Below are 12,215 nucleotides of genomic sequence, written 5' to 3'. Positions count from 1 at the left end.
ATTTTTTTTTTTTTTTGGAGAGGTATTATTGGTTGGTTACTCTTATTTATTTTTGCCAACCTTGTTGAAAGAGTTTCTCTCCTTGAAATTTACAATCACTCATAGTTTAAGAGGCCAGATACTTGTGGGGGGGAACCTAGAAAATTAAGATGTTAAACAAGAAGGGCAGAGAACTGAGCGTGCTTTTAATTTCAGCTTTTGATGGGAAATCCTGTGTGCTTATTGGAAGACATGGCTGTGGTCTCAGTCTGGGTGCTGGTGGGTGATTCTGTCTCCTGGGGAGACAGTCACGGCCCCGAGTGCAGTGACAGTTCACCACGGGCCCCATCCCTGGTCACACAAGTGACCGGCTTCATGGGGGGGTGTGTGGCTTAAATGCCTTTGTTGAAGGTTGCAGTAGCATGTGGCTTCAGCCGACCTTGTCAGTGTAAGCATTGAGCTGCCGGCCTGCCCACCTGCTCCTGTTTTCATTCTCTTATTAGAATAATCCTCTCCCCTTGAGGAGCCAGGGGAAATCAGCGGCTTCCAAGGCAGGCTCAGCATCAGACTGATTGCCACTGTGTGGATGGGCCCCAGCTGTAGACCTGGGGATCGGGGGTAGTGCTCAGGGGCAAAGCCTGCCAGGAGACAGCTGTGCCAGGTGGGAAGCGGGGAGCTCAGGAGGGGGTTGAGGGGATTGGTTGCAAGACTTGTGATTTCAGCTGCCCCGGGGAGTGAAACGGTTACAGGACAAACACAGCGGTCAGACGTGTCTTTCCCTCCACTTATATACCCCACCTACAATTACATTCCTTCTTACGTTTAAACTTGGCTCCGTTTTGCTCTAATGTACAGTATGTACAATAACCCTTAACTCACTAAACTGGCAAGTTTATATTTCTGTTTGTTTTTAATTGTCATTACATTTCCACTTAACAATTTGTTTCACTCTCTTTGTGTTTTCTTTTTTTTTTTTGTCTTAAGCTACATTATTAACCAAAACACTCCTCTTCCTAAAAGAGCAAAAAATACGCCTTTGCACCTTTCACTAATGAGCCCCGCTGTTTGATACGGAGTTGATGATATACCTCAAACGATGGTGGCCGAAGCTTCTGTAGTTTCTGGCAAGAGGCTCACTTTAAAACAAGCGATATAAGACTTAAGATTTGCCTGTATTCCAACATACAGTCATTGGACTTTTGGGGGGCAGGAGAACAAACTCGAAAACGGATGAATTGAGATCAAGACATTTCAAACTTTCTTTAGGAGTTTTCATTATGATTATTTATTAAAAACCCGAGGAGCTCATGAAGTATAGATGTTGCTGGTAGCTTGCGCGTTCTGTCTTACTGGAACGATGTTTCTGGAAAGAGGGGTTGCTCTCTTTGGCTCCTGGTTAAATAGCCTGTTTTGGGGGTTGTGGGGTGCACACACAGAGGTGCCTGCAGAGCATTTGGCGGGGGAAGAAGCAAGGGGACCAGTCTTCTGTACTGGGAAGCAGAGCAGTGCAGCCGTGGGTTGAAGTATTTTGTGTTTGTTCTTTTACTGTCATTGTATTAATACGACTGAAATTTACATTGCAGACTCAGTCCGCTAGTAACACACTCCAGAAACACAAATCTTCCTCCTCCTTTACACCTTTTATAGACCCCAGATTACTACAGATTTCTCCATCTAGCGGGACAACAGTGACTTCTGTGGGTAAGTAATACAGCAGCAAGCAAGCAGCCACCGGTAGGGTGCTTCTCTCTCTGGTGTGGTGAGCACGCATAGTGGTGGTCGGCAGGCTCAGACCGCAGACCAGGTGCACACCCCACTGGCACTGTCTTTTGCAGTGAGCGCCAGAGTCTTCGTTTTTCACATCCGTTTCTTACGAGTCTCTTTTCCTCGGCAAAGAGTGGGTCTCAACATGAATCTTTCATGGACGCTTATTGGGGAAGGGAGCAGGCCCAGCCCTCACGGAGACAGAAGTAATTCCAGTGTCATGTGTTTCAGTGGGGTTTTCCTGTGATGGAATGAGACCTGAGGCCATGAGGCAAGATCCTACGCGGAAGGGCTCAGTGGTCAATGTCAATCCCACCAATACTCGGCCCCAGAGCGACACCCCAGAGATTCGCAAATACAAGAAGAGGTTTAACTCCGAGATCCTGTGCGCAGCCTTGTGGGGTAGGTGTCTCGGGGCCACTCCAGCCCTTATGCTTTTATTCTCAAGGGTGGACCGATCATTTGGAGAAGTACAGCTTGGGATGTCTGGGGGGCTTGGGGAGCATTGTTTGTGGGTGAGGTGGAAGACTCTTGACATCCCTTGCGCACGCTGTCCCATGGAATCCTGCAGGCATCCAGACCTGCCCTTGTTTCAGCCATCATGTACTGGACAGAGTGACTCATCTCTATCACTTCGTATAAAAAAGAAGGAAAAAGATGAGAAAGGCATTTGATTTGGCCCATATTTATAGGGAGAGTGAAGAAATCTGTCAAATTGCTTTTCTTTAAATGTTTCAGTTTAACAGTCTTTCCTGACTCTTTGTGACTTAAGAAGACATCTAAGTGAAACTTTGGGGGGTTTTGTTTTTGTTGTGTTTTTGTTGTTGTTTTTGATGTGGACTTTTTTAAAAAATTTATTCTTTAATTGGAGGAAAATTGCTTTATAATATTGTGTTACTTTCTGCCATACAACAGTGAGAATCAGTCATAATTATACATATGTTCCCTCTCTCTTGAACCTCCCTCCCCAACACCCACTACTCCCACCCAGTCCCACCTCTCTAGGTCATCACAGAGCACCAGGTTTGAGCTCCCTGTGCTAGACAGCAGCTTCTCACTAGCCATCTATTTTACACGTACCTGGTGAAAGTGTTAGTCGCTCAGTCGTGTCCAACTGTTTGTGACTCCATGGACTGTAGCCCCCCAGGCCCCTTTGTCCATGGGATTTCCCAGGCAAGAATACTGGAGTGAGTTGCCATTTCCTTCTCCAGGGGATCTTCCGAACCCAGGGATCGAACCCAGGTCTCCTGTGGCTCCCGTGTTGTAGACATTTACCCCCGAGCCACCAGGGGAAGCCAGAGCAGGTGTGGGGAAATGGGGAGGGAGATGGGACACGGCTGGAGAGAAGGGGCTGGGGTGTGCCTGATACATACTGCTCCTAAGAAAAGAGGGACCGAGGACCAAATGCAGCTGTTGGAGGATGGTCTTTAAGAAAACCTGAAACTGAGTGATAGATGCTGGGTTGATCACAAACTGTTAGGGACGAAGGGGGCTGTGTATGGCTCATTCTAGAAGATTTCCCGAGCAAAGACAGATGTTGAAGGAAGCAGGTGGGGATCATGACACTGGACAAAGGTTTGTCTGTCTGGTTGTTTGATAGGATAGATAAGATGGAGAGTCTGTGGTACCCAGGAGATGGTGGACTCGGATGTTCTGGGGCTACTGAGGAAAACCCAGAAGCTGGAGGATCAGGAATGAAGCGAGCTTATTGCCCCCTTAGATCCTTTTTACATTAATGAGTAAATGAATATTCCATCCTCTCCCCTCCATGGTGATTTGTTGCAGTTTGGGTACTTTAAGCTCTGACCATCCTTAGCTTTGGAGAAAAAAATGGCAACCCACTCCAGTATTACTGCCTAGAGAATTTCATGGACAGAGGAGCCTGGCGGACTATTAGTCCATGGGGTCCCAAAGAGTCAGACATGACTGAGTGACTGAGCGCACATATCCTAAGCATCTCTGTTTGTGGGTGACTTGAGGAAACCACTCTCATCCTGAGAGGTGGCGCTGTTTGCTCCATACAAGGCCATCTGCCACGCACAGTGTAAAATTGTGGTCTTTCTGTGGCCTTGACATAGGAGTGAACTTGTTGGTGGGTACCGAGAGTGGCCTGATGCTGCTGGACAGAAGTGGCCAAGGGAAGGTGTATCCTCTGATCAACAGAAGGCGATTTCAGCAGATGGACGTCCTGGAAGGCTTGAACGTCTTAGTGACGATATCTGGTAAGTGTGGGTTTGGGAAAGCAGGCCACCAGCACTGTTTAAAAGTGCGGTGCTTCCCCACATGGAACTTGAGTGAGCTCGTTTTCCGAAGTGATAGCTCAAAAACAGAACCGTAGCGGGATTTTACAATAATGTGATAGGAAAGCGTATTCACACGGGACCCACTTTGTGCACTTATGATGGGGTGGGGCTCCTCTGAGCTGTCCTGGAGCCCGCTCCTGCGCTTCCTGCTCGACGTCTCCATCCCTCCCCACAGCCTGCACGCCCACCCGCCCCCTCCATCCCCATCTGACCGCCACCCCCGCAGCCTGTCCTGGTCAGGGTGTAGGTTTGTGTCCACTTCTTCCTACAGGACTCTTTGATGCAAAAAGAACTGTTCTTTGCCATTGCCAGTAAAACCATGGTGTTTTTTTTTTTTTTCCCATGTCTGTCAGCACTTGCTCTAAGTTTCTTTTTAGGAGGAGCATTTTTCTTGGTATAAATGATATATGTTGATTGTAGAAAGTAAGAAATAATGCAGAAGAGCAAACAGGAGGAATAGATCGTAAAATCAGTTCATCCAAAGAAACTGTTAACTTCACTTTGACTTCCAGTCTTGTAAGCATATACACACTCAAAATACATACTCAGGGGAGAGAAGGTCTCTATAAAAATAGTTATGCTACATATTGAGGGAGTACTGTGATACCCGTATACTGATGAGATGGTTTCACCACATGTGTGAATACCCTGCTGTCCATACAGTTGGCGTCTACTCACGCTTGGTAACCTCTGTCCTGAAGTTGAGGTGTATCCCTGCCATTCTTGTTTGTCCAAACCTGTGGGCTGTTTTCCGTATTCCTTCATGATAGCCATTCTGTGCGGCTGCAGAATGTTTCTCTGCATGGATGGCACTAAAGTTTATTTACTTCTGTTGTAACTTCCATTTATTCCTTTTTCCCCCCTCCTGTAAACATTTGCATAAGTATCTTTGTAACTCACTTAACCATTCAGCGTGTGAATCCATGTTGCCTGGATCATAACGTCCTAATCTGCATTTTTGCTGGGGTTAAAGAGTATGCAGAAGTATTAAGACCTGTCTCCTCATTACCCACAGGGATTTTGATTTAATCGTCGGCTAACTCAAACTTGCTGTATTTATTTATATGTAACAAATTTCATGCAATAAGTTTTAGTTTTCAAATAGGTTTTTGGTTTTAAGTAAGATGTCTGTTGAAATGCAAAAATTTCACCATCCATCTTCTACTTAAATGAGGAACCAACCATTTAAGACTTGAGTGCTGATGGAAAATAGGTTTTTGAATTGGAGGAAAAATAAATCTACAGCTGAAAATGGTTGAAGCTTTACTTTGTGATCCAGCGAGCAAGGTGATTTGTGTGGATCAGTAATCAACTGATACCAGTTTTTGGGACCACTTTTTTTGTATTCTTTTTATAGCTTTCATTGGTTTTCAAAATCATAAAAGCAATAACACGACAATTGTAGGGAACTTCAGAAAAAAGGAAGCTTAGGAAAAAGAAAATAAAATGTAACCCCTATCTGAGAGAGATAGTTGTTGTTAACTTTCTAATACATTTCCTCCTCATTTCTATAAATGTATCTCACATAATGGGAATAAAACACTGTACATAAAACAATGTTGTCTTTGTTTCACTTAATGTATTGAGTATCTTCCCACATTCAGAAATTCTTCAAAACTTAAGATTGTGTTGAAGAATAAGACATAATACAGAAAGTGCACAGATTATAAAGAATTACAGGTCCACGAAGAGTCACAGTTAGCCATGGTGTAGCCCCAGCTCCTCCACCCACCCACGGTGCTCCTGCATTGCCTCCATCGTCGGCCACCCCCCCACCCCTACCACACACACACACACCGCCCCCCGAGGAAACGCTGTCCTGACTTTGAACACCTTAGTATATACTAGGTATGATTTGATGTCTGTTTTTTTGCCTTCATTGAACTAAACTCAAATAAATGGCAAAAATACTTCTTTTGTGTCTCACTTTTTTTTCTAGAGCAGTTTTATGTTTACGGAGAAAGTGAGCAGAAAGTATAGACAGTCTTATATTGGCCCCCTCCAGTTTCCCCTCCTCTGACACTTGTTACAGTGGATGGACCAGTATTAATGCATTATTGTTAGCTGAAATCCACAGTTTAGGTTCTCTCTGAGTGTGTCCTCTGGGTTGAACACATGCATAATTTTATCTACCTTTACGGTGTCATACAGATGCGTTGCATCACCCTAAAATTCCTCTGTGCTCCATCCCTTCCTCGAAGCCCATGGCGACACCTGGCCTTTTTTTGCTCTCTGTTGCCTTTTCCAGAACGTCCTGGGTGGGCTCATGCAGTGTGCAGCCTTTTCAGACAACTGAGAGCAAGTACCTCTTTATGAATCAATGTGATGACTTCTTTTGTCTGTTCTGGGTGCTTGCTCAATACTTCTGCTAGGTTTGTTGTTGTGGTTCAGTCGCTAAGTCATGTCTGACTCCCTGCGACCCTATGGACTGCAGCACGCCGGGCTTCCCTGTCCTTCACTATCTCCTGGAGTTTGCTCAAAATGAAATTATTTAGCATTGCGTGCACACATGTCCATTGAGTTGGTGATGATATCTAACCATCTCATCCTCTGCTGCCCCCTTCTTTTGCCTTCAGTCTTTCCCAGCATCAGGGTCTTTTCTAGTGAGTGAACTCTTTGCATCAGGTGGCCAAAGTATTGGAGCTTCAGCATCAGTCCTTCCAGTGAATATTCAGGGTTGATTTCCTTTAGGGTTGACTGGTTTGATCTTCTTGCTTGCTAGGTTCTCTCTCTTCTAACTGACATATAGGAGTGCTTCACATGTTCTGGGTAGGAGTCTTCTGTTAGCTCTGTGTTGTGTCCATTAGTTTATGGCTTGCCTTTTGCTGGACTGAAGTCCCCAAGTTGGGTGATCTGTGAAACCCTTCCGTGCTCTTAAATGGGAAACCATAGTCACTCCAGAAGGTTTTAAGAATCAGATGACCTAATAGCTTGAATTGAGTTTCTAGTGAAACTGATACAAGACAATTCCCTTGCAGTGGGGGGAGGGGGCGGTATTTATTGTTTATTGCAGTTTATTTTGATTACTGTTGTTAACAAAGATACCTAATTTTGAATATGCATGTAAATTACTGATTTATTTGTTTTGCTAGGCAAAAAGGATAAGTTACGTGTCTACTATTTGTCCTGGTTAAGAAATAAAATACTTCACAACGACCCGGAGGTTGAGAAGAAGCAGGGCTGGACGACAGTGGGGGACCTGGAAGGCTGTGTGCATTATAAAGTTGGTAAGTCCGCCACGGCCGCAAGGGCTCTGCTTTTCAGAGGTTCAGTTTATCTTTTGTTTAAAATTTATGTGTTTTTGAAGCTTTTAGTGAGAAACCTGTCTCTGATATTCCTAGCTCATTTGAAGCACCTTCTAATCCTGAGGTCCACAGGGCTCAGTCTGGATCATAATCAGGTTCACTTCAGCCGTCCCCGACCTCCATCACCCTGACCTTGGACAGTCCACATTCTTCTCTGTAAGATGGGGTTCAGAGGAGCCTCGTTAAGGAAGCATTGCCTGAAGAATGCCAGGCCCCTTGGGTTCTTCCTTGGCCCTGCAAGCTGGTTCTCACTCGAAGCACTGTGGGTCCTTGGCAGTCACTGATGGAATGTTTGAGAGTTTGCCTAAAGAGTTTTGGCCTTTCGGTTTGAATGAAATGCGCTGTGCACAGCTACCGTGCTCATCACTGAGGAAGGAATCTTGCTGGCCGGGCAGCATTTTGTGGCAACATTTTTGTTCTTTTCTCTGCAACATTCATGCCCTGCTTCTCATAAGATTTCACAAGAACAAAACCAAAATACATTTTTTGTGTGTGTTGGGAAAAAAAAAAAAATCAAAATACTGGCTCTAACATTGGAAATTAAGGAGGAACGATGGCACTTAGCCCAGTTACAGTTTTATGGGTGAGATGGTGTGTTCTAATTGCATTTGAAATGGCAAGTTGAGAAGATGAGCAACTGGTGTCTCTATATATTTCCCAGTTACAGTTTTATGGGTGAGATGGTGTGTTCTAATTGCATTTGAAATGGAAAGTTGAGAAGATGAGCAACTGGTGTCTCTCTATATTTAAGACTGAGGATGTGAGGGGCCTATTGGGAGTTGATTTCTGCTTGTGTGTTTTCTGTTCTTCTGGGTTTATGATACGACATGCGGTGGTCAGCGCTTCTTCTCTCGGGGATATTCCAGTCCTTGGTGGTGTCATCTTGTTGGTGTAATCTGTTCGCAGCCCTCAGCTCACTGGTTGCTAATGAGTGTGAATGCCACCCCAATATTAGAGTGATTCTGAGTGATCCTGCAGGGCTCTAGCCCCTTGGTGTAGGTTTGGGGCTTAGGATTTTCTGTGTTGTAGTCTTCTGTAACATTTTTCCTTGTTGAAAGTGGTAGCTGGAATCATCTAAGGCTGAATGTAATGAACTGGCTTATAACAGCTGAAATGTCCCTGAACAGATGATCCACAGGGGAGCGAGGGCAGATGCATTAGACTGAGCTGGACTTTTCCCCAGGACGGAATGTCCACCCTCACTCGGGCCTGTCGTTCATATAGGATGAATCACAAGCATCCATTTGTTACGTTTAGACTTCTGTTGTTCAGTCACTCAGTCGTGTCCAGCATTTGCAGCATCACGGACTGCAGCATGCCAGGCTTCTGTCCTTCACCAGCTCCTGGAATTTGCTCAGACTCATGTCCATTGTGTTGGTGATGCTATCCAACCTCTGCTGCCGCCTTCTCCTGCCTTCCATCTTTCCCAGCATCAGTGTCTTTTCCAGTGAGTCGGCTCTTCGCATCAGGTGGTCAAAGTAGTATTCAGTTGACCCAGACGTGTGCTGTGTAGTATGGTTGCCATCAAGAACAGGGAAGGTGGGAGTGGGTATTTAAATTTATTTATAAATTAATTAACGTGAAGTAAACTTTAAAGTTTCGATCCTCAGTGACACTAGTACATTCCAAGTGTCCCATAGCCCCATGTAACATAAAACCTTTCCACCGTCACGGAAAACTCTATCCCGTCAGCACGGATGGCCTCTTAGAATCGTTTGTATCATCACAGTCCTGTGGTTCATTTGAATAGTGACAGCACGTGGAATTTAACAAGGAGAGTTATCAAGTCAACAAGCTGAGTCTCACGGTCAAAGTCAGTATCAAGTAGCGCTGTGGTTTAGAGTGGCTGTGCAGACACTGGGGTCTACACCAGCCAATAAGTGAGATGTGGCCAGGGCCATCTGGGTGTCTGCTTTTAGCAGACATGCTGGCTGTTAGAGAACTGAGACAGCTGTGTAAAGAAGGCCTTCATATATAAGTATAAAGTTACAGAGAGATTTTCTTTACTTTTGGTACAGGATGTAGAATCCTATGTAGAATCCTACCAATTACTACCAATTACTACTATCTCTATAGCTGGAAGTGCTGTAAAGTGATACTTGGTCTTACACACAGAAACAGATAGAATTCAAATTCAGTTGATGAGTATTTTGTCATAGTTTTTCCATCTGTAAGCTCCACGTGGGACTCGGGAAAGCCCACGTGGAAGATTTGACCTCTTGCTGATATTCAGGAGCCTCTTGGCTGGTAAATCACATCATTATCCTTTGGAATTAATGCTGAGTCCTCCGGACAACAGGGTGGAAAGGTCGACGCTGTCCTTGATTATTAAATACTAAGAACAGTAGGAGCAGCGTTGAAATTGCTTATTGATAGTAACCAGGGTATGGAGTGGAGTCCAGCACAACATTGAGGAAGATGGGGACAGCCTGAATGTATATTCAGGAATCTGGAAAGTGAACCAATGCCTGGCCTGCCAGCATTGTTCTCTCACTGGTTTGGATGGATCAACAGGGAAGGGCATGTTTGCAGAGTTTTCAGAAGGCCGCAGAAGGGACTGAGAGGTCCACCATGATACTGACCTGTGCTCTTCTTACTGTTTCAGTAAAATATGAAAGGATCAAATTTCTGGTCATTGCTTTGAAGAACTCTGTGGAAGTCTACGCGTGGGCACCCAAGCCATATCACAAATTCATGGCCTTTAAGGTAATAACAACGAGTGCGCTTAAAAATAGTATCAGCCGTGCACACTGTGACCAAGAGCCAGGGAATAAGTCGGCTGATCATTTATTTAAAACTGCGCTGTTAGAAGGGGGACAACAAGCCAAGGAATCAAAATTGAAATATATGTGTATGTCTGTGATACCGTGGGCTTCCCTGGTAGCTCAGCTGGGAAAGAATCCTCCTACAGTGCAGGAGACCCCGATTCAATTCCTGGGTTGGGAGGATCCCCTGGAGAAGGGATAAGCTCCCCACTTCAGTATTCATGGGCTTCCGTGATGGCTCAGATGGTATAGAGAATCTGCCTGCAAGGCAGGAGCCCTGGGTTGGGAAGATCCCCTGGAGAAGGGAACAGCTACCCACTCCAGTAGTCTGGCCTGAAGCATTCCATGGACTATATATACAGTCCATGGGGTCACAAAGAGTTGGACACGACTGAGTGACTTTCACTTTCAATTTTTTATCAGCAGTAGGCAGCTTCCAGGTACATCTGTTCAACAGAGGACTAATTAAGAGCGAAGTTACAGAAATTTTTAATGACTTAGTGATATATATTATACATTAAATAGAATAAGTATTAAAAATATGTATACTATTTTTTGTTTCAAGAAAAATACTGTAGAAAAATACTGGCAGTTATTTTGTGGGTGTTTTTAATATGTTTTTGTAATTCTAGACTGCACTAAATACAAATTTTATAAACTTTTTAGTTAAAAATGATATTACTATGACACAAGATATTATAAATCACTTAATAAACATTTCTGATATTAGACACAAAACTTTAAGCATCACCCCTGGGCCTATTTTAGTGCAAGGTGAGAAATTAAGAGTTTTTTTTTTTTTTAATGATTGTTTACTTATTTTTTAAAATAGTTTTGACATATTAAGGGTAGGCCTCCATTATCTGGAAAATTGACATATTTAGATAGCTTATTTGATTCTCCAGTACAGCAAGATAAGTGGGATTATCATATTTGCTTTAAAATAAAGCCACATATTATTGACTAAAAGCAATTGATTGTAAAGTTACAATTATTTTTTGAGATCTGATCTTAATCACCTTCATGGACCAAGTACTGTACTCATTATTTTATACATAAATAGCTTATTTGGATCTGTCTCATGAGCTATAGGTATTGACGTTACAGGCCACCCAGGCTGTTACAGTACGTGGTAGCCTCTCATTACCACTATTAAACGAGTTGGAGAGTTAAAGTGGAAATGTGAGTAGCTCTGTAGAGACTGTGATGACCACACTGATAAAAGTCTCCATATGTGTTTCTTGCACCGCCCCTCCCTCTCTCCATCGTCTGCATTAGAGTAGTTGCTGCTAACTGATAAAAGCAAAATAAAGACTCACTGTATTTTTGCTTATGGTTTTGCCAGGGTGGTTCAGTCACTGAGTACTGAGTGCCTGGCTCTGGCTTCTCCAGTGGGAACCGTCAGGCCTAAGTTCTGCTCATCTCACTGCTGCTTCTCGCCTGCTCCTTTGCAGTCATTTGGTGAGCTGGTGCACAAGCCGTTGCTGGTGGATCTCACTGTTGAGGAAGGCCAGAGGCTGAAAGTGATCTATGGATCCTGTGCTGGATTCCATGCTGTTGATGTGGACTCAGGATCGGTCTATGACATTTACCTACCAACACATGTAAGAAAGAACCCACACTCTATGGTTGGTTGACTGGCTTCATTTTGTTTTGACTTTTCTCTCTGCTCTGCTCAGTGCACTAACACGGGCAGGGGCTCCTCGCTTCCCCTTTGCAGTGGGGGTGAGTATTTCAGTGACGTGCCCTCTTCAGTAGCTCTCTGCTCCTGTCTCTGAAGCCCTCCCGAGACCCGCCTAGCCCTGCTTTCACTAACCCGGGATGGGAGGGGGCAGCTGCTGGCAGGTCAGGACAGCCACGGGGTGGGGCTGGTTAGAGGAATGTAATGTATTGAATGGAGCCCACAGTCCAAATATATTCCGGGGGCGTCAGGAGATGTGAATGAGTAGCATATAGGGCGTATCAGAGGTAGACTTTCAGATATATCTGACACCACGTGGGTTCTCCACAATGTTGTCCAGTTGCTGTATTTATCACCAGGAAGCTGAGCCAGTGCCTTTGCACAAGACACTCTTATTAAGCCTGCGTGCAGGAACAGA

The 12,215-nt window shown here is 44.5% G+C and overlaps 1 protein-coding gene across 50 annotated transcripts in view; it reads left to right on the top strand.

The window, feature by feature from the left end:
- MAP4K4 (mitogen-activated protein kinase kinase kinase kinase 4) overlaps positions 1 to 12,215 on the top strand; it is a 151,426-nt gene that overhangs the window by 132,322 nt on the left and 6,889 nt on the right. For 29 of the 50 annotated variants that reach the window (XM_086327868.1, XM_086327852.1, XM_086327851.1 and 26 more), the window contains 6 exons: positions 1,563 to 1,680; positions 1,975 to 2,145; positions 3,822 to 3,965; positions 7,139 to 7,273; positions 9,957 to 10,057; positions 11,571 to 11,720. In XM_086327868.1, coding sequence (XP_086183994.1) covers positions 1,563 to 1,680; positions 1,975 to 2,145; positions 3,822 to 3,965; positions 7,139 to 7,273; positions 9,957 to 10,057; positions 11,571 to 11,720 — 819 coding nt within the window. Of the gene's footprint in view, positions 1 to 1,562; positions 1,681 to 1,974; positions 2,146 to 3,821; positions 3,966 to 7,138; positions 7,274 to 9,956; positions 10,058 to 11,570; positions 11,745 to 12,215 lie in introns of all 50 variants that reach the window. The other 21 variants (XM_086327888.1, XM_086327865.1, XM_086327864.1 and 18 more) reach the window with 1 other exon arrangement.

The sequence above is a fragment of the Bos grunniens genome, chromosome 11 (assembly GCF_055505025.1).
Source record: "Bos grunniens cultivar Pamir isolate PY7600 chromosome 11, Bosgru_T2T1.0, whole genome shotgun sequence".
Taxonomy (NCBI): domain Eukaryota; kingdom Metazoa; phylum Chordata; class Mammalia; order Artiodactyla; family Bovidae; genus Bos; species Bos grunniens.
This window is presented reverse-complemented; position numbering and strand designations above follow the sequence as displayed.